At 37.0% G+C, this 21,521-nt stretch overlaps 2 protein-coding genes across 11 annotated transcripts in view; one reads left to right on the top strand and one right to left on the bottom strand.

The window, feature by feature from the left end:
• Window positions 1–10,340, top strand: part of PRIMPOL (primase and DNA directed polymerase) — an 18,766-nt gene extending 8,426 nt beyond the window's left edge. For 4 of the 5 annotated variants that reach the window (XM_080590169.1, XM_080590172.1, XM_080590171.1 and 1 more), the window contains 9 exons: window positions 996–1,143; window positions 3,550–3,840; window positions 5,360–5,522; window positions 6,590–6,684; window positions 6,994–7,080; window positions 7,155–7,263; window positions 8,386–8,468; window positions 8,551–8,597; window positions 9,627–10,340. In XM_080590169.1, the coding sequence (XP_080446295.1) occupies window positions 996–1,143; window positions 3,550–3,840; window positions 5,360–5,522; window positions 6,590–6,684; window positions 6,994–7,080; window positions 7,155–7,263; window positions 8,386–8,468; window positions 8,551–8,597; window positions 9,627–9,932 (1,329 nt within the window). In that variant the 3' untranslated portion in view covers window positions 9,933–10,340. The remainder of the gene's footprint in view (window positions 1–995; window positions 1,144–3,549; window positions 3,841–5,359; window positions 5,523–6,589; window positions 6,685–6,993; window positions 7,081–7,154; window positions 7,264–8,385; window positions 8,469–8,550; window positions 8,598–9,626) is intronic. The other variant, XM_080590173.1, reaches the window with a different exon arrangement.
• Window positions 10,272–21,521, bottom strand: CENPU (centromere protein U). Of its 6 annotated transcripts, none has more exons than XM_080591383.1 (12): window positions 21,463–21,521; window positions 20,856–21,005; window positions 19,705–19,822; window positions 18,577–18,682; window positions 17,783–17,870; window positions 16,622–16,697; window positions 15,459–15,576; window positions 14,987–15,065; window positions 14,198–14,245; window positions 12,705–12,766; window positions 11,224–11,380; window positions 10,272–10,770 (listed from the first exon to the last, which is right to left on the bottom strand). In XM_080591383.1, exons 2-12 carry the CDS (start codon window positions 20,904–20,906, stop codon window positions 10,630–10,632), a joined length of 1,044 nt encoding a protein of 347 aa, XP_080447509.1. In that variant the 5' UTR covers window positions 20,907–21,005; window positions 21,463–21,521; the 3' UTR covers window positions 10,272–10,629. The 6 variants fall into 6 exon arrangements, with proteins under 6 accessions (XP_080447509.1, XP_080447507.1, XP_080447510.1 ...); XM_080591381.1 differs by lacking the exon at window positions 21,463–21,521 and adding an exon at window positions 21,284–21,438; XM_080591384.1 differs by lacking the exon at window positions 21,463–21,521 and adding an exon at window positions 21,279–21,425.

Below are 21,521 nucleotides of genomic sequence, written 5' to 3'. Positions count from 1 at the left end.
CTATGTTAAGACACCTTCAGATAGAATTTTATTATAGTTGATAAAATTATGATGTAGAGAGCAGGAGGTGACTGTAGTCATCAATTTTGACACCTAAAGTTAAATATGTTTGCTAATTATAAATTTTATTAAGTAGTGCAAATTTTTATCCTATTGCAAATTCAGCTGGAAAACGAGATGCACTGCAACTGCAATATGTCAGAGATGGAAAATAAAGCAGGTTTTTAGAAGAATGTCTTCTGTTCCAATAAAATCTCTTTGTCAGTGGCCATTTTTTTGTGAGACATCTGGTGTCTCTAACTAGAACAGAAAGAGTAAGATGAATGAGGTTACTTCTTCGTAAATAACACTTAGCTGGTAAAGAATCTGGAGGGTTTTACTCCGTTGTGGATCAGTTCTCAAATCTGGATACTCCTAAGCTTCGGAAGAGATCTTTGGATTTGCTGGTTGGGGAGGATATGAGATGCTATAGTCATAAACTTCCAAGCCCTCAGGTTCCGAATCCCAGTCCTAAACATGAGTAATCACGTTTAGCTTATAGCAGGTTTTTAGAGCTGGACATTTATTGTTTTCTGCTTGTTCACTGTTCATTGGGTCTTCTAATGTGAAGTGTTGGTGTGCTAGTTCGCTTTTCTATTTAGCCTCTATCTTAGATACTAGGTAAGCATGCCTTAGAATTAATGTCACTGTGGGTGTGAACTGCTTTGCTGGAGGGGAGAAAAATAGGGATAGAGCCACTACATTAGACCTTGACCTGAAAAGTTGCTTACCCCATCACTGTTAGTATATTCAGTGATTTGCTCGATCCAGAAGACACTATATGACAAATTTCTTTAAAATTTGGCATATTGTGAGTTAATTTGAATTACTTGCATCAAAATGAGGAAAAAAAAAGGTTAAAAAAATGTAGAATCTGCATTTGTTTTACGTTTTATAGACAGTACTGTTAAAAATGCTAAAGAAAACAGCCTAATGAATGTTTATGTAATTTTCAGCTTGTCAGCCAAAAGTTGAAAGAACTTTATGGTGTTAACTGTTCAGCCAAAGACGTCTTGAATTTAGATTCCAGTACTGATGAAAAATTTAGTCGACACTTAATATTTCTACCCCACAAGACTGTATTTAAAGATAATATTCATGTTGGTAAGTGTGTTTTTTTCACTTGTAAACTAGAAATAAAAGGTGAGGTTTTGACTTTTCACAGTGCCATCTTACATTTGAATATTTGTTTTAATTGAATTACATGTGAAAACAACCATGTACTCCCAGCAAAAATGACTATTTCTATTTAATTAAGCCTCACATTCCTCAACTCATCTTCTACTTCCTTTTTCTATAATTATCATTTGCATTTTTACAACATAACTTTTTCATGTCTCTGTGGTTTATTTGTGAAACCACTGGCAAGACTGGTTTTTGGCTGGAAGATTTTTGTACAGTAATTGATTAATTTTCAGATTCATGTAAATCTTAACAATTAAAGTTAAGATTATTGGCTCTAAATACAGCTGGTTTGTGTTCTGCACAGGGTCAGAAAGTCAGGACAAAGATGGCTTCAAGCCACGAGTACTTATAAACATGGTTCAGAGAAAGCTGAAAGCAATTTTAGTTGTTGATGTAAGTTGGGATTTGATGGCATACAGCAACTCCAGCACAAAAAATTGTCAGTTCAGGGTTGTCTTCACTACATTTGTAAAATAAGTATAATAATACCTCCATACTTCACAGGAGTATTTTGAACATACTTTTGAAATCCTGGAAGATGGGTTCTTTGCTTTTAGTTGTGTTCCAGGTTTCTTTCTAGCCCCGTAAAGCATTAAAGAAAATCTTACTCTTTCTTTTGGATTGTGTATAGTCATTTTGTGTAGATAACACATGTACTGTTGAATCAAAGGGTTTGGGGTCAACACGTATGTGTTGCTCTGAGAAATCATCTATGAAAGGTCTTGTCAACATGAACAACTGGAGGAGTAAAACAAACTGTAAGGAGAGGCTGGATCTTGTAGGTCTGTGTGCATGTACATTTTTTTCCCTTGTAATATTTGTAACATACAGACAAAGTTCATGGCCTGAACATCACCCCAAGGCAAAAATCAGATCCTTCAACACAAAGGCAACAGATTTCTCAGATCTAATTTTTTAATGTTAAAAAACTATTTTTCATTCTTAGGAGCAGTGCAATCTGTGTCCCTATCACAGAAGTGTTGTTTGTTACATGACACTGTAGCAGCAGCTATGAACACAAAAGACTGAAATAGGATCATTCCAATTTGTATTTCAAGAGCATGGTCTTCAACTCCTGTGCCACTAGAAAACTCTTATGTAATACACGGATGATAAATAATTCGGTATGACAGCAATTTTAGCCTGTGATCCCGATAACTAAATTGCGTTAGTCAGTTCTTTCAGTAGAAGCTTGAACTATTTATTCTAGTCCATTAGCTGAGTGTTTTGTGTCTCCACTGTTAAGTGAATTTGACATGTTTACTATCAGACTAAAGCATGTATTTAGATTGTGTGTGCATGTTCTGCCTTTGCCTTTTTAACAAACGTTGAAGTCATGGTACAAATCCATTTTATAATTGTGATATGTCAGTTAAATCTGTCTATGATATCAGTAATACTACAGTCGAGACTTTTCACTGGGGTGTTTTAGTAACCTATTTGACAAACCTGGCCTAAAGCTTAGCTTTATTCTGTGTGCAAAATACTTTGCTGTAGTATATATCTAGAAATGCAGACAATTTCATAAAGTAACTTCACAGAATCTTCATGAAATATATCTATATTCTTTGATGTGACATGAAGATTTTGGTCTAATATTTAACTTAAAAGAGCTAATATATTTTTCAGGCACATTCAAGTGTTTTTAAATTCATCATTGCGATTTTGGTCATTCTGGAAGATGAACTATCACATCTTCAATAATATCATTTCATAAGCATTTTGTCAGGAGTCATGCACAAAATGATGGCTTAAAATTGATATCTTGTCTGTCAGAGTCTATAACTGCAATGGTACAGGTGTCAGGAAGGGTAGGAGAAATTGTTTGAAAGCCACAAAAGACATTTGTTTCATTTTTGCACTTTTAACTGAGATTTAATTTGGTTCAGAGGTTTGGCTAGGGAAACTGCAGTGACAGCCTATGCATTTCTGTTTGACTATTTTATCTTTATTCCTAATGAGGTTATTTTCAAACCAACTAATTTCTCAGTTCTCTCTGTTCCTGGTAGTGAAATTGCAAATGGGAAGATTGTGGCCGTATGTCACAATTAATACACACAGAATTGTTTATTTTCTTGTGTTGGAAAAAAAAAAAAAAAGGTATAAATTCTTGCCAAGCATGGGTTTCTTATTCACTAGCAAGAAAAAGATTGTGTACTGGGCCGGTCTAAAAGGTTTTTAAAAAAAATCCCAGAGGAGAAAGAAAACCCAAGCAACTACCGCCACTTCCATCTTGGCTGTTTTGAAAATGTTTGCACAGGAACTATTAAGTTCTTTCTTGACTCATAGGGTTATATGTTTGTTTGTTTGTTTGTTTGTTTTAAGGTAACTTTGTGAGAACCATTTTGCAGCCTGCCATAAGGTTAATGGAGAGTAATGGTGCTGCTGTGATTCCAGAAGAAGGAGCAGAAAGTGTTTTCCAGTGTTCTTCATCCACAGTCAAAGTAGATGGTTCTCTTACAAACCTCACACCAGCTGAAGATGCTTCCAAAGGTTGGCCAGCCCTTGCTCACCAAACAAAGGAAATAGAAACATCAAACCATGGAGAAAATTCTGAATTTTCCTTTCTAATAGTAAATGATAAAGAAGGGGACAAGCAACTTTTTGTGGATCTAGGTAAATATAACAAGTGCTTTTAAGCTTGTTTAGGAAGCAGCAAAAGTTAAGAAATGATATGTTCTTTAGTATTTGATTACAGATTGCATGTTGTCCGTACGTTCAGAATTTAATTCAAATACAGTACATGCTGAAACGATGGTCATAAATGCTATACTTACAGGAGTCTTAGATTCTTTGCCTTTGGAACTTTTCATATTACCACATTCAATTATTTTGTTCAGAAGTTGGAAGAAACTCTTGCCACACATCTCTAATTTCATTCCTAAGGACTTAGTGCACCTATTTTGGTTAAAAGGGGACAGCATATATTGCATTCTAATCATTTCAGTTGAATTAACAGCTGCTTGATTACAGAACAAGTCTTAAAGGTGTGGTTTTTTGTACCGATACACACGTGAACTTGAGGCTTCTTCCGCTGTTTGGAATGGCAGTTGTTGGGTTTTGATGATAGAATAATAGAAATTAGGGCTGGGCAATTCATGCCCTAGCTGTTCTTTGCCTATTCATGGAATTAAAATGTTAAAAATCTCAAAGAGCACAACACCCATGGTCAAACTAAAGTTTGAAAGTTCCACCCTCCTCCAACACTATCTGAATTCTCTGCCTTTTGCCCTTAGTGAAGTGAAAATATCTTAGCACGCTTTCCTACAGCAGCGATTTATGTACCTGAAGACTGATTATCATGTTATTCCTCAGACTTCTCTGAAGAACCCCCATTACTTCAAATTCTTCTTGTGGAGTACAGGATCATTTTTATTGCTGACCTCAAGACTCTAGAGTATGTCAGATTTGTTGAAATGTAGTCCCAAAGCTGGATGTTTATTAGGCTTCTCCATTACTGATTCAGGATTACTTTCTGCATCTACTGTTCAAAATTCCATCAAGCATATTAGTGAATGGAAATTAAAGAAGAAGTTTGTTGTTGTCAATTCAGTAACTACTTAGTTCCTTTACCTTCATGAAAATTAAATGCAGTCTACAAATAAAGCACCCAGCGCGCCAACGAATTCTGAGACAGATTAGGCAATGTTTACTATACTTTTAATTTTGTTGTTTGTTTTTGAGACTGGAATTGAATTTCCCTGATACACTTCCCTGCACACTTCCGACAAGCGGTGTCTTATGCAGAAAACAGGAAGTTTGATGGATATGATGTCATTTTGGATTGAAATAACTTTGTAGCTTTTTAAGCTTAGTTGTATTTCACGAAGTTATTGTGAAAGCACGATTATTTTTTTTTTTAATACTGAAGATAAACCTTTAGCAATGATAACGTCAGAGTGATGCTGACCTAATGTGTTGGGAGTTTTAATTCTGTACTATGAAAAATGTCCATGTTTGCACAGCCTTGGTGGGCTGCATTTCTTCTGTGGGAGGTGAGCTGAAATCAGTAATAATTTTTGTCCATTCCTGAGGCCCTGAGTTTGGTCTAAGAAAAATTGTTTAATTTACAAACACTAAGTATCTTAAATCCTAGCCAGTGCAGTTATGTTGTGAAATATTTGTTTTCCTGTAGGAGTTTATACAAAGAACAGAAATTTACGGATGTATAAATCATCAAAAGCAGGAAAAAACGTGATTCTGACAATAGCAGAGGATAATAAGTTTGTCCCTACTTGCGAAGAGAATGTGTCCTTGGAAGAAGCATATTTTCTGTCCTCTTTGGTCTGCAATATTAGGTAATGATTTAGTTCCAGCAGAGTTTTAAATATTTTTAAATACGTATTTCAGTAATTTTTTCTCCCCCAGCACTTACAAATAACTGCTATCAATGAGCAGGTATTCCAGGAACATTGTTACAGTGTAACTTAGGAGTTTCCAGTAGAATTATTTTGGTTTTGGAGAAAAAAAGATCTTGGAACTCAATTTTCTTCTTTAACCTACCTTTAAACGTCCAAAATCTGTTAAAAAGTAAAAAGGATTTTTGTACATTTACTTGTACGCCAGATTTCTCGTATGTTACAGATACCTCCTCAGGTTGGTGATGATCTCATAGAATAACCTCAGTTTTCTTATCTCTGTATATTTTTCCTTGTACTGACTTGTGGCTTAAGATGTAATTACTGTAATTAGTAATCATTGCAGCAGAAAGGTTAAAATGGTACAAATCTCTGTATAATATTTTTATTAAAACTTATTTTTTGTGACTTCAGTTTTTATAAAATGTTGATTTTCCTGAACTGGTGCTAGTAGCCTGATAGCATACATAATGTAGTGTATTCATACCACAGGTATCAGCTGAGTCTGATGGAAATATGGGTGAGAAATTCTGCTGCATTGAACTTAGCCTTCTGTAATCAGCTGGCTTGCGGGTAGCAGTATGGAAAGAAAAAGCAATTCATTGCAGATAGGGAAAAAAAAAAAAAAAGGAAGAAAAAGAGGAGGAAACCTTTCAAAGGGTATATATGTTTAAGTATTGCATCTAGAGCAAACAGTGTTAGAGTGTGGAGCAGGAGTCTTTAAATGGCTGGCTCCTGGGATTTTTGCCAGGGAAGTTTTGCTTGTTTGCAGGAGGAAATCCTGCCCTCTGCTGCGCGGTCAGAGGAAACTGCGAGAAGGCGCTGCGGGGCTGTGAGGTAGCAGCGTACTGACTGGATCACAGCGTGCATGAGGCGAGATGGGCTTCTCTGGAGGCCGCTCCCCTCAGCTACTCTGCTGTCGTAGCATGCTGTGGTAGATGTTGTGGTGCCGTACAGTACTGTGCTGTGAGAATCACACATTTTCCTTTGCCTTCCCTGTTTTTCAGCTCTGAGGGTGACACAAGAGTTCTGTCATCTAGCTTTTCAGAGGAGAGAAGAACGTCTGCTTTTTTAAACAGTAAAGCCACCAGAAGTGATAGAGGTACTGCAAGCCTTTTCTCTGCCGTATGGGGAGGGGGAAGTATGTTTAATTTAGCTGTGCTGTGACTTACACACCTGATAGCTTGTATGAGGGCTTTTCTCCTGCTACAGTTCTGCAGGAGGCAGCGCAGGGATGTCCTGATGGGTGCTCCGCAGTGCTTGAATGCCACAGACGGTCCCCTCCTGGTCCCAGCTTTTATTTAAGGACCTGGTGTGAATCGTGTCAATGGCCTATATATCATGTAACAGTGTGTTAGAATTACATTAAAATTACAAAACCAGGATGAATGTGTGGCTTTTGTTTTAACAGAGTCCATGGAAGGTTATCAGGATTCACCGTATCCAGAAATCGATTATTTTGTTCGTTCTTTGGTTAATAAAGACGGAGTACAAGGAGGTAAAAACCATGTTACTATTTACAAACAAATAGTCTGCAGCAGTAGTTTTTAACTTTTTTTTTTTTTTCCCCAGGGATACGGCGATGGAGTTATTTCTCTCTGGAGGAAATACTTGTGTATGATATTTCTAGTTACCGGTGGTGTGAAAATATTGGAAGAGCCCACAAAAGTAACAACATAATGTATGTTCGTTAACTGTTCAGTATGCACTCTAAGTTCAGTTTAAAACAGCTTTGTTTATTTTCCTGCTCAATTGTAATTCTATAAAAACGCTGAAAAATTCTTATGGATAGAATCATCACCTGTTACAATTACGGCTATCTTACTCTGCGTGTACAGTGCTTTTTTCATTCTTTTTTTCCTAAATTATTGTGATATAAGATCTTGACTTCATAGAAACGTTAGAAATACATCTTCACGCTATTTAAAATCTGTGCCTAAAGATGCTAACATACAAGGTAGAGTATGTTAAAGCTATTAAATGGTACTATGCATTGACATTTCTCAGATAGGAAGCTAATTACAAATAAGATAAAGAAAACAGACCATTTTTAATATAAAAATTTACATTTACAGTACATCTTAAATTGTATTCTTAACTGTTAAAAGGTAAGTCCTGCCACCAGTGCAGTCAAACTGAGTTTTGCAGAGACTTTGTAAGGACTCAGACTTCTTCCCATAGTTTTTATCAAAATAAGTGTGAAAAGTCAGGTTTTTAGGTGATATTAGAATTGCAGTATATTGGTAGTAGAAATATTTTCACTTAAAAATAATTCTACATGAAATATAAACCAAGTGAATGACAAAAGATATGTTTTTGAGAAATGAGAGTAGGAAAAAACCCCTACAGCCACTAGACAAAGTAGATGAACTTTTGAGGTTACTTGAAGCTGTTGTTTTCATAACACAATTGTAAAAGCAGGGTTGTCTAATCAGTTGCCAAAAAAAATTATTTTATCCTGCTTTTATGTTGTGAAATGCACAACAACAGCAAAACCTTACCTTACGGTTAGGTCCCATATGCTAGCTTTACATTAGGGGCATTTTCTTCTGAACTTAATGTAATAAAGATGACTGAATTTCACTTCCAGATCTTAGTCTTAAAGAAATGTATTCTTAAGAGGTCTGAAGTTCATAGGGAAAATGACAGACTATGTATGAAACAAGCATGTAATGTCAGTGTGAAAACAATATCCATAGTTTGGGGACAAACAAAATCTCTTCATTTACTGTCAGAGTTTCATGTTGTATATATTTATTTTCTTTACATACTGTTACTAAAAGCAAAAGTATTTCATTCTTAGGATTCTGGTAGATCTAAAGAAGGAAGTCTGGTATCAGAAGTGCCACGATCCAGTCTGCAGGGAAAAAAACTTCAGATCACAAAGTATGTGTCTTGTTTTCAAAGCAATTATACTTAATACTTTTTTGAATCTTAACTGTAATTAAATACCTTCTCTTTGATTTAGACTTTCCATTACCACCTGGGATATGTCTGCCTTCTCTCTTCAAAGAGGTACATGCTTTTGTCTTACCAACATGCTAAAAGCAAAGCTTTCTCTACAAGTCGCTGAAAATCCCTGCTACCTCAGGTAGTTTGTTGAGCGCCATACAGTAATTACATTAGCACAGAGTAGCTCTGCAGAGCAGCTGTGCTGTTGTGGTATCTCCATATATTCGTTTGTAAGTTCTCCAGCAGCAGATCTAACACAAAAAAAAACTGGCAGCCCAGAGAAAGGTAGATTACTAGAATAGCCTAACTTCACCTGGGACTAAAGATTTTATTCTGTCTTACTCTGGACCAGCAGTTCCCAGTGTAAAATCCGCAAGCCCACAATAGGCGTGGCATGAAAACATGGCCTAAGTAAACCTCTGCTGTACACATTCAACTTCATACTGGGTCAGCTAAAGTATAAGTGTTCCTGGAACACTTGTGTCAGTCAAAACGCTCTCAGTCAAAGTCGAGTTTAAGTCAGTGACCCTCAAATTTGAGGTTTGCTTAAGTGAATTTCAGTGTACAAAAGCAGTTACGTTTACCCACAGGGGCAGAATATTTGAACTGCCCTGATGCTGACCCAGATTCTAAGCACTGTACCTAAGTTTTTCCACTCAGTGGGTATTAAGAGTTGGCACTGTTGCAACTGCACTTTTAAATTTCAGACTGTAGAATGGCACATTAAGCTGTACTTAGGCAAAACATCAATAGCTATTAGCATTGTTTCATAGCAAGTGTGATTTAAATGCATTTTCAAGCCATTACACTATCTTCGGATAAACACTAAAATAAGTTTTAACCTTGTATCATTTTAAAAATCTGTGTACACTAGACTACTTTTAGTTTGCTGGAAAAACAATAAGTTCCTTTTTCTACTGAAACAGGCTTCTATGGGTAATGTGGCTATAAATTAGCTTGCTGGGAAGTCTTGTTAGCCAGCTTTCTATAGTATTCATTATATGTGACAGTTGCAAGAGTTCAGCACTTGTTTCACTTAGAAATATGGAAAACATTTTAGTGTGTAATAAATAATATTTATGTTTCTAAAAGGAAGAAGATTATATGGTAATGGATGAATGTGGGAACACAGAAGAAAAAGTAAAACCCCATTCTAACCCTGCGGATTTGTCAAAAAGCTCGGTATCTCTTGAAGAAAGCATGTCTCAAGACTTCCAGTTAACAGACACCGAGTGGGACAATGCAAGTGATGATGCCTGTTTGGTAGAAGCTACTGAGGATGTGGAGCTAGCAGAAGCTGCAAATGACAGTCTGGATTACGGCATGGAAGACATTCCTGATGAAGTTCTTTTGGAAACTTTAAGGGTACAAGACATTTGCAACAGAGATAACAGCTAATCAGAAACTTGGCTGGCAAACAGACTAGTAGCAACAAAGCTTGCTTTAATACAACATGTGCATCACATGCCTTCTGTGAAAGATACTGTGCTGTAGCTCAAAAGCGCTCTTTGAGAGCTGTTAGACAACTGACAAAGAACTAAAAGCATCCTTGCAACTGGATAATCTTAAACAGGCATGAAGAAGGTTACGCTAGGGGTAGAGAATACTGGCCTGAACGTTCTTCATGAAGGCTGCTTCAAGGAGTTTAGCACTTCTAAGACTTACTGCTGTGTGGTTTCTATTTTGTTAGCTGTTTGTCCAGCTTTTACTGATACAACAAATAATACACTTCTTCACTTCCAGAAATGGGAGGAAATTATTTATTTCAAATACAAATTTAATAAAAAATGTTTATTACTAGGTTCATCCAAAGTCCTTGTGTTCTCTTTTTAAACTATATATTGCTTTCAAGATCACATTACTTAAATAACCCAAGACTAAAAATCATCTTTGACAGAACACAGGAAGTTTTACTACATGAACTGGAATTGATATTTCATTCATTTCATTGACACTAAGTAAGTTCTTACACAAACTATTTGACAAGATAGAATCTATGATGAAGTCACTGACTTTGTAAATAGTGAAGACCAATGATTAAAAGAGTCCATTATAATAGTGATCACCTATTGTCAAAAAGTCTATTAAAAAGCACTTAATCTTTCCCTGATACCTTTCTTCTCTGTACGTCCAGAGCATCCTCCAGTTTCCTGTTAATACTCTGAAAGTGTCTTTCTGCTCCTAGAATTCTCCGTGATTCCACCAGCAGAGCAGGTAGGCTGGAAGTTCCATACTGCTGTTGTTAAGGAAATAAAGTTACAGAGCAACATTTTCAACTCTTGGGGAAAAAGAAATAAATACAGATACATATGTGATTTTATTATTCCTCTGCCTGAAATTGCACAATGTGACTTGCAAAAGTGAAAACCAGACAAGTTTAGATAATATTTAACCAAGCTGATTGAAGTTGATTACTTTTTTCTCACTGTTAATATTTCTTCAGTTTCCATTAAAAAAAAAAAACAAACAGCTAGACCTGAGGACAACAGTTATGTTTATGTGCTTCAAATTCCTGGACATAAAATCAGGTATCAGAATTTCTCTGAAATACTTGTTTCCAACATGAGCGAGACACTGGACTGCAGTTACAGTAGTGATTCTCAAGTTGGTTCCACAAAAACAGCTAACAAAACTCTGCTATTTAATGTAGGCTAACCATTTAGAAAGGCATGCAAAAATGTGTACTCACTACCACTTTCTCTCTTGGGTTTTCTTCTCTGTAATCCAAGTAGTCCTGGTGTAGCTCTGTCAAATCAGTAAGGAATTGAACTGCTTGTGTCAAGGAAGATTTCCTCTCCTGTACCTCAGCGTATTCTCTTTGTAGTTCTACCAGTTGTGATTCAGCTCTGAAAAAGATCAATGCTTTGATGACTATATCAGAATATTTATTTCATGACTGACTGTGAAAGTATTTCCTCTGAAGACGACTTAAGGAAAGGTAGGTCAGAAACAGGAAGCATAGGTTAGTAGAACATACTGTTTAAATAGAAGAAGTAGTGTATTATTTAAACCAGACCACAAGTCCAAATCCACAAAAAAATACAACAAAAAAAACATGATTTTCCAAGTCTTACTGTCAAGTCTGACAATATAGCCAATCTTTCTTAAGCACTTAAACCCAAAAACCAGTGAAGTTCTGTAACTATGCTGAGTGCTTCTGCAGACACCAGCCTGCAGGCTGTGGTGTTCGGTGCTTATGCTGAAGCACACTCAGGATCCACAAACTAGATACTCCTCTGCCTAAGCAAGCTGAGGGGCTCAATCTATTAAATGGTGTTCAAAGCATGATTAGCACTCCAAAAACAGAACACAAAATGCCATTTTCATTTAAGCTTCAGGAAAAAAAAAAAAGAAAAAGAACAACGAGCTTTTATAGAATGATCAAATGATTAAAATACAAGAAACGTGAAGACAGCTTTCAGTGTGGGGGGGGTTAAACCCAGGCTAAGGGATGCCTTTATTTCTTTCAGAGAAGTTTGTCCACAGTACTGCAAAGATAAAGAGACTCACGTGACCACAGAGAAAGGGCTTTTAATCTGCCTTTGTGGATCCATGTCCATGTAGGTCCCTACAGACTTGGCATGCATGTTACGTGCAGCTTCAGTATAAATTTTATCCTCCTAACTAACTGGATTTGGGGAAGTGTAATGATTTTTCTGAAGAAAATAATTTTTTAGGTTTCTCTGTTTTGTATCTAAATGGTACTTAAGATTAATGCCATGTTGTAGAAGGGGAACTGTGTGGCTCTGTGAGACAGTAGCAATCCATGTATTCGGAGGCATCCATGCTAAAATGCAATGAGATGAAAAATTCTCCTACCCTCAAAACCAAACTCTGTACTGCCTCTGTAAGTTTTGATTCATTACCTTTGCAATTCCAATTATAACATTAGTGTTTTTCTTATGAACATACTGTCTGAAATACTGTCCCAGTAACCACAGTTATATGAGAGAACTTTGAAGAAATACTCTAGGCAACTGAAACACGGAAAGGAGAGGTTATCCTGAGCTTTTGTAAGAAGAGAAGGCAAAACAGAACAGAATTAGTTTCATCAAAATAACTCTGAAGTGAAAGTAACATTTTTTTTTTGATTTTTATGAAATACTAGCCTCCTTCAGTTTTTCAGGCTATTATTGCACAAAAACATACCGTATAGTATTAGAAACATACCCAATTAGCTCTTCTCTGACTTGCATCAGTCGCTGCCTTTTCTTTTTGATGTCTGCCACTACCTGTAACAAATAGCGAAGAAAGTCTTTGAACCTGTTTCAGTAACTTCACAGGCAAACAACTCAAGTGTCGTTGACTGTTTTTCCTTTGAGGTTTCATGTTTCTAGTTCAAGGTGTGGAAGATACTAGACCTTAAATAGCTCTACAGTGCTAAACTCTCATCCCCATCCAAAATGTCTCCTGAGGAACACTGGCTTGACAAGTGTAGAAAAGGCGTTGTGAGGATTTGAACTCAAACATGCTAAACTCCACCGGGTTTCTTTAAGAATACAGACGACTATGAACGTACGTTCAGTATGACTGCCATAACTATGGAATTAAGTATAACTATATCCTTTTTTTCTTTTATGTCTCACAAAAGATTTAAATTTAGTAACTATAAACCTAAGTTTAAACGAATGTGTAAGATACAAAAAAAAAGGAAGCTAAGTGGCTGTGAATGCTAGATGCATATTAAAATTTTCATTTTACAAAATAGCATACCGTGTCATCTCAACAAGATTTTTAGGACTTTTCATCTTTGGCATATTAATTGCCGCCTGACAGAATAAGCTTTCCATTGACTTCAATTGTTAAAAGCTATTTAGTCATCAAAAAGGTTGCTGAAGAGGAGGTGTGTGCACCGTATGTGGTTGCTAAGTAGGTTAAATTGTTTAATAATTAAAAATAAAGTAATATCAAGAAATAGAGAACAAATTTCAATCTTCTGTGTTTGGTCCAATTGCTCTTTCATGCTTCCGATTACTAGGTTTGAAGGCAGAAAGCTCTCCAGCCACTTCTCACAAGAGAGGTCAAGCGTACCTAAAATATGCCTCTGGAAGATAGGGCCTAACCTGCTCTTAAATCGCTCTGCTATGGGGTATCACTTCTCCCCTGAGGAAACCACTCCAATGTTTTCTGCTCCCACACTAGTTTCTCCTACAGTCTGTATTTCTCTTGCTGCATTTCAAGCCTGAATGAACAGAGGAACTGCTTCCTCTGAACAAAAACGATGTCTTTAGGGAATGCATCTCCCTTAAGACTACTCTCCTTTAAAATAAAGGATCTAATTCTATTCTCACAGATCTTTGCTGTTCTCTTCTGGATTTTATATTCATCTGTGTTTCTTGAAGGTGAGCTTCCAATATTTAATTGGTTCCCCAGGGGCCTCACCAGTGCTTGCTCAAAAAATAAAATAAAAGTGTCTAATTCTCATGCATAAATACTTACACATCCTAATGTGTGTTCATTCTTTTTACACCAGTAAATGTATGCAGTGTGCGATCCATACTCTGGTGGTGCCCTATCCTCTATTTGCGCAGCTGGTTCTGTAGAACAGTGCACTTCCTTTTGTGAATTATTTTATTTCTTTCAGTCAACTTCCTGAAATGTCAACACCCACATCTGTATGCTGTACATTTCAGTGATAGCCTGTCTTCCAGATATGTATTTACCTTAGCGTTTTTTTTCTTCACGTTCTTTAATTCCTGGACTTCTGTTATCTGTGGAGGGAAAGAAGCATTAGAGATTGATGATGGATCTGGATTTCACCTCTATCCTCCTAAAAATATGGTTGCAAGAATTAATTTGGAAAAAGTACTTGGTAATAACATAAAAAGCTATTTAATAAAACAGCTGCTCAAAGGAATATTACAAGTGTACCAGTTGTGTATCAATTCTCTCCCCCCTCCTCATACCAGAGGAAGACTGCTACACAACGCTAGTCATCTTGCACCAGTTAGCCCTCGTAATACTGCTGGTACCAATTAGTGTAATACTACCTATGCCAATTTTTCCATAACTTTATATAAATGTATAAATTTCATCATTTTAAAACTTGTTTACTCTAATGAATCACTTAGAACTATAGTTTTAGTATTCATCCATTTTACTTACCACAACAGAGTTTATTTTACAAGTTGGAATTAGCGAGAAGAATTCTGAGTCTTCCAAGCTAATAATTTTTGACAGTTAGGTTCACACTGTTAACTAAAAAGGATTAGTTTTCATAAGCTATGTTAAAGGCTTCAGTCAGGCTACTACACACCAGAGTAGCTGAGACACTGTAAAAATCCAGTCCAGGAGCTCTTAAAACAATGTCTTCCATAATTGTTTGCCTCTTCAAGTTATGCAGCTCTCCAGTTTTACTACGTGATATACAATGTAATGCACAGCTCTAAAATCATTACCACAAATATTTTATATATATATAAATATATATATATATATTACTGTATACTTACAAGATCAGTGATTTGGTCCTTGAAAGCAGAACAGAAGCCATTGACAGCTTTTCTGCAAATTTTTGATTCTATGCTTTGTCTGGAGAAATCAGGGGGATAAAACACAACCCACTTAGTTTAGTAAAGGGGAAATCATATCCAAAAACATTCTTTTGAATACAAATAAGACCCAATGTTAAATAGCTATCAGCACAAGCAGCTGTGGGTCTTTCATATCCTAGCAATAACCTAAATTCTACATTGGAAAACAGATGAAATGTGTTGCTCTTCTGTTTGGAAAAATATCAAATTCCTGGAGACCACTTCCTTAAGGTCACATACAAACACTATTTTTAACACAGAAGCCTAACAATCATTACAGAATGTAACTAAGCAATACTGCATTACCTAAGGGAAAGTCTATTAGCAAAACGAGTATGTAAGTTGTTTATAAGACTGTGAGCATTCAGCCAAAGGAAAGTAGAATATTTACCTATAATTTGCCGTTATCTTTTCAAATTCAGCCAGAACAACATCCAGTTCTGTAATATCTCTGGAAGACCTTTTCAGATCTTTGGGACACCAAACCTCTAAAGAACACGGGCTATTAACTGAAACAACAGAATAAAGATAAGCGTTACACAGTTGAGGTATGTGCTCTGAAACAGAAGTTATTATGCCCACATTAAAATAACTTATCTAAGAGTTATGAATATTTTAATATGAAACTTGGAAATGCAGAAATATGAATTATTTCATGTTTTAGGCTGAACAACTATATACATTTATCTGGGTCCACTTTAAAATTTGAATGAGCATTCATACACATCTTATTTCTTATTCGTCATCAGTTCACAGAAGTCCAGAAGAACATCATTACTCTAACTGATAAACTACCCAGTGACATAGCTGTTTGAGCTGTAAAAGCCAGTGACATAGCTGTTTGAGCTGTAAAAACTATCTGCCTGAGTTTGGGCAACCTGCATTACTCAAAGAATCATGAATTGTTATATCGTATTTGTTTAAGTTTTGTATTAATACCATATATGTTTTAAAAAAGGTATATGCAAATATATTTCTTTAAAACTTTGCAGTAATATTAACCACTAATTCCACAGAAACTTCACACACTCCCAAATGTAAATCTAGTACCTGAATGTAATGAGGTACAATTTGAAGGAAGCAAGATGACACCTGAGAAACAGTTTCTCCACATACCAAAAAAATGCCACAATCTTGAAGCTCCTTGTCTCAAGGGTCTTCACACTAACAGTTGTGTCTACGCTGTAAAGCAGGGTTACTCCAAGTTGTGCCCCACAATCTGGTGCTCCAGGCACCAAAACCAAGGGACACACTGGAGTACGGATCCAAGCTTCTCCCCAAATGAAGCCAGGCTGCCTGCAAAGGGTGACGCATACCTATGCTCCAGTGAGTAATAGCCAAGTCCAGGGATGCAACCCACAGGCATCAGAACTGTGTGGCACGCCAGCCCCTCAATTTATCCATTGATAATGAGTGTTTAGACCAAAATTAAAATTACAACCTCCCAAAGCCGTATGCTGCTACATATCAGAAGTTAGAGACTGCCGAGTTAAGGAAAAATATTAATTTTGAATGAGATAAAACTACATAAGAGTTTTGAAAGGTCTACTTTACCAGAAGAGTCTGGTGTGCTCTTCTCTGAAGGTTGTTTCTTCTTTTTCAACCGGTGTTGAGCAGTACTTGGAGCTTTCTGTGATATACAAAGCAGATTAACTTTGAAAAAGAACTTAGATGCACTCATTTAAAATTCTAAGAGACAGCAATCAGGTAGACTGCAGGAAAACATTTTAGTGATGTTTCAGTCAAGAAATACTAAGTACCGTTTGCTTAGGTCTGTTTCATCAGAATCACAGCACAGCGATTACACTGCGCAGGGCCAGCAGCTGCTTGGCTGCACTAACCAAGCGACACATCAGACAGTGGTCATTTTAAGGAACGTTTTAAGGAGCCTAAGGCCCCTCAGTTCAGCATGGGCACCAATATCAACAGTTTTCTGTCCAACAGCTCCTCCTTACCTTCCTTTTCACCTTCACCTGTCCCAGTTCCTTCTCTACTTACAATTACTGTCATGTCACAGAAAGCATTCAACAACAGTGCTGCATATGTGCAGTTCACTGATAAAAGACTAACACTATGTCCTGAGTTTTACAACACAAATTTCAACAATTCCAATGAATTTCAGTAGGCAAAAAGCTTTTAGAGAAACTACTGCATTGCTTCTTCTACCACAGGCCTACCTTCTCAAAGTAGTTAACTCTTCCTCCATAAGCCCAGAAGCTAAGCTGGCCAAAACCACCATTTTACACTAATTACAGCCTAAGCATGAAAAAACACTCATTCAAAACCAATTCGTTTTTGTCTAATTCCAATATATCTTCAAAATTAATTTTATCAATGAAAAATTAAATTCTCTCATATGTTCTTACTTCAATACTGAACAAGGGATTTATATACCAAGTAGTACAGCATTCTTTAAAAACATATATTCCAGATGTAAATATACTCATTTAAAAGAAAAAAAAACATATTGCCAAACGAGCAATTAAAATGAACTACAGGACCCCAGCCATTACATCCTCCGTTGAAATGACCATGTAGGTTTAAGCATTTCACTTAAACTTGGCTATCTCACAGGAATATTAAGAGAACTAATTATTTGGCATACAGTTAAGTACTAAAAAGCAAATGAAAGGTCTTCGTCCCCCACCGTTATCCAATGCAATCATGGCATCAAGTTAAAAATGATTTGACTGATACACTCATGCAATGCTGTACCATATTCTCCTTAAGGGGCTCATCTGTAGAATCAGCTGAGTTGGATTTGTCAACATCACCTTCAGACATTTTCAAGTGCATTTGTTTACTAGGGAAAAAAAAAATCCATATGTAAACCAACTACATACTGAGAAAAATGATCTATATACAAACAACAAAATCTTAGGGTTTGGGGAACATGTTGTACTGCTGTATCTTTCAGTTTCCCCTAAATAACTACATAAAAAATTTCAAGTGGTATAAAAAGGGAATAGAATCTTTACCCATCAACAGCAAACCTCGCAACAATTTAGAAATCTATTTCTAACTGGCCACTGAGACAGACATGTTGTATCAGGGAGAAACTTTGAAATAGACAAAAATTAATATTTGGTATATTTTAGCAGGAATGGAGAAATCTTCCTTTGGGGGGGGTCAGAGGGCTGAGGGGAAAAAAAAAAGAAAAAATACACAACCTCATATGGGCACTATTATTGTCTTATTTACCCCTTTTTAAACTTTAAAGACTCCAGGATTTAGAGGACTAATTAACAACTCACAAAGCCATCCTTTCATCAAAAAAAAAAAAAAAAAGAGATATAGTAACTACTTATACAAGGCAGACTCTAGTTCGTTCTCCCATTTTTTGTTTTTTACGTTCCTGGGTATTACTTACTCTTGGTTTCTCATCTGGGAGATTTTAGGCATCTGTTTAATAAGCAGTTAGTGAAACCTGACAGACAAAACATTTTCCCCATTTAATCTAAAATAAACAAATAAATAAATATATGCTGGCAATTATTTTTTCACCAGACCTTCTTTCTGCCTTTTTCTGTTGTGGAGCTGAAACATAACTAAGTGACTCGCTTTCCAAACGTTCCTCTCCATAAGCATCCACAGCAGTACTGTGCAAAGGGTGATCTGTGAATAACAGAAAATAAGCTGTATGAAAACTGTTCCCATCTGTTGAGGCAAAGAGCACAGGTATATTAGCATTGCCTAGCATTCAGTTAAAATTTTTGTGGCCTGCTCACTTACACAAATGAAGTCTTGTTAAAAGTATTATACACATTTTTTCTAATCTTCAAATAGTCAAAGCATCATAGTTCCTATACTCACCTACCTGCTATTGGTAGGAACTAGAAAACAAGATATGAGGAGCAACTGAAGGAACTGGGGCTGTTTAATCTGGAGAAAAGGAGTCTGAAGGGAGACCTCATCATGCTCTGAAAGTACCCGAAAGGAGGCTGCAGTGAGGAGGGCATCAAGTGTGACAAGTGATAGGATATGAGGCAATGGCCTCAACTTGCTCAGGGGAGGTTTAGATCAGATAGCAGGAAGAATTTCTTCACAGAAAGGGTGGTTAGCCTTTGGAACAGGCTGCCCAGGGAGGTGGCAGAGTTGCTATCCCTGGAGGAATTTAAGAAATGTGGGGATGTGGAGCTTAGGGAAATGATTTAGTGGTGGACTTAAGTTACATCTGAAAATGGCAAAACAACATCCCTGTGAACTTCTAAGCTTGTTGCCATGTATATTCTCTTCGACAACTTCACTTCATAATTTGTGTAATTTAACAAAGAATAACTTAAGAAATTGAACTTCCCTTTTAAAATGTAAATTCTTACACAATTGCACTGCTATATTGCATGAAATTCTACTATTCACACTATAAAACTTGAATAGCCAGTATTTTTCCATCAAATTTTACTTGGCATCTATTACTACGTTATTCTATTTACTTCCTAAATGACAGAACATAACATCTCCCCCTCAAAAAAAAAAAAAAAAAAGAAAAGAAACAAACGAAAAAAACCCTCTCTCTGCACTCTCTCCTGCCCATAATTTCTGTTGGCAAAGAAACAGTACCTTTTCCTAAGGACAAAATATTTCAGTGTTTACACGTGGTTGGTTCATTAAAATCATACATTTAAGTTAATACAAACCAAATGAATCGTCAAGCTCCTCAAGCTGATTTGCTTCAGCCACCTTCAATATCCTTGAGACATCTGGTTCCTCAGGTGGAAGTAATTTCCAACGAGGACGGGAGCTGCTTTTGGCTTCCTGGAAGGGTATGAAATTAATAGCTAGCTCATCCAAACTTCTTAGCATATCGCAGATTGAATATGACAATGAATTTCAAGAACTTTTGACTAGAAGTACATTTAACCTGTAGTGACTACTAAGCTATGATATAAAGTATTTGAAGCATGCACTTTTTTCCTCAAGCTATGTTTTATTTTCCCTAAGAGAAGTGATAGTATGAAACTAGTATACACAGCTATTTTATACTATACTGTAGTTTGTATTTACAAAACCAAGTGTATATGCCTAGAGATCTTAGATCAGTCTGATATCCAGTTTCTGTGATCTGTGGCCTTTTTCTTTTCAGGCATTAAGATGTAGTCATCTCTGTATTTACACGAGATTCCGTCTTTGTCCAATTTAATGGTTTTCATTTAAACTTTTGTTTTGAAAATGACTTTCATTTTCACTTTTCAAAGTGTAACTTCTTATAAAAGACAGAACATGTAAGCCAAGCATTATACAGACACTTCTGGACAACAGAAAGACAGGGGAGAATGGCATTACTTTAGGAAATATTTTTAAATGTGCTACTCACACTGTAAATATGGGAGTAAGTTTCCTCGCTAATTTGTGTGTACATTGAGAAGGAATCAGAAGAAAACACTGACTTCCCAAGCTTTTAACTTTACTGGCACTGAGCAGCACCTCACATGTTTTATGGTACTGAATATAAACACATCAGCTATTTTCTCTTTAAGCCGTTCTCTTTATTTTTACTAAATTGATTTCAAATTTTTGATTATTTGAAAGTCAGTGGCTCATTTTGCCTGACAACGTACTACTCCTAAAAGGAAAAAAAATGAGGAGAAGAGAGGAGAGACCTCACAGCCTGTACTAAAACTGCACAACCCGTACTAATTTGTGGTCCCTGAGCAAAGCTCCCAACATCTATGCAAGCAAAGTCCTGCATTAACGTACATACATCAGCCTCCACAATCAATGACATAAAAGCATGGTAAGACAACGAATAATTTATTGTTTCAATTAAGCTCAAAATGGGTAAAATTACCTTCAATTTGTCTCTGGAATTATTTCTCTTCATCTTTTTCTTAGAGGACATTTATTATGAAGCATAGTCTCCTAAATATGCAACTGAAGGTAAGGCTGTCCGCCCCTCAAATTAGTCCTGAATACAAATCTGCTCTCCTAGCCTTGATACCTGGGACAGGGAGAAAAAATATTTGTTAATTCAATGTATTCTGCGCAACTTCTTGCCCAAGCAGTACAGGTCACTTCACTGGATCAGCACAGGTTAGGAAGGAGATCCAGCTATTAACCAGACAAAGCATGACACCACGCACGCCTTTATCTCTGTTTCGCTGCCGCTGTCACTTCAGACCCTCGCACCTTGCCCGGAGGGCAGCCTCAGGCAGATGTCCCCCCGTTAAACCGACCCAAACGGCCGTCCCGTCCCGTCCCGCCCCAGCCTCGCCTCACATCCTCCAACGGCCGCCGCCGCCTTCCCGCCGCGATTCAAAGCGGCGCGGGGCCGACGGCTGGGCCGGGCCGGGCCGGGCCGCCTCCGGAAGGGGAAGGGGAGGGCGGACTGCAGCGCCCTGACGGGCAGGGCACGGCACGGCCCGCCTCGGGGCCGGCTCGGCACCGTGTCAGCGTACCCGTTTCTATTCTGAGAGATTACCGAGGAGGAGAGGCTCCTGTGGGCGCGGCACCGAGA

The sequence above is a fragment of the Anser brachyrhynchus genome, assembly GCF_964034855.1.
Source record: "Anser brachyrhynchus genome assembly, chromosome: 4".
Classification (NCBI taxonomy): Eukaryota; Metazoa; Chordata; class Aves; order Anseriformes; family Anatidae; genus Anser; species Anser brachyrhynchus.
This window is presented reverse-complemented; position numbering and strand designations above follow the sequence as displayed.

What these genes read in the sequence shown, in the direction of transcription:
- CENPU (XM_080591383.1), bottom strand. Translation starts at nt 20,906, where the DNA reads ATGTCCTCTAAGAAAAAGATGAAGAGAAATAATTCCAGAGACAAATTG. An exon ending in AGCCCCTTAAGGAGAATATG is followed by an intron (nt 16,698 to 17,782) that starts GTACAGCATTGC and finishes TGTATATCACAG; the next exon opens with AAAGCTCCAAGTACTGCTCA. An exon ending in GAGCACACCAGACTCTTCTG is followed by an intron (nt 15,577 to 16,621) that starts GTAAAGTAGACC and finishes CTGTTGTTTCAG; the next exon opens with TTAATAGCCCGTGTTCTTTA.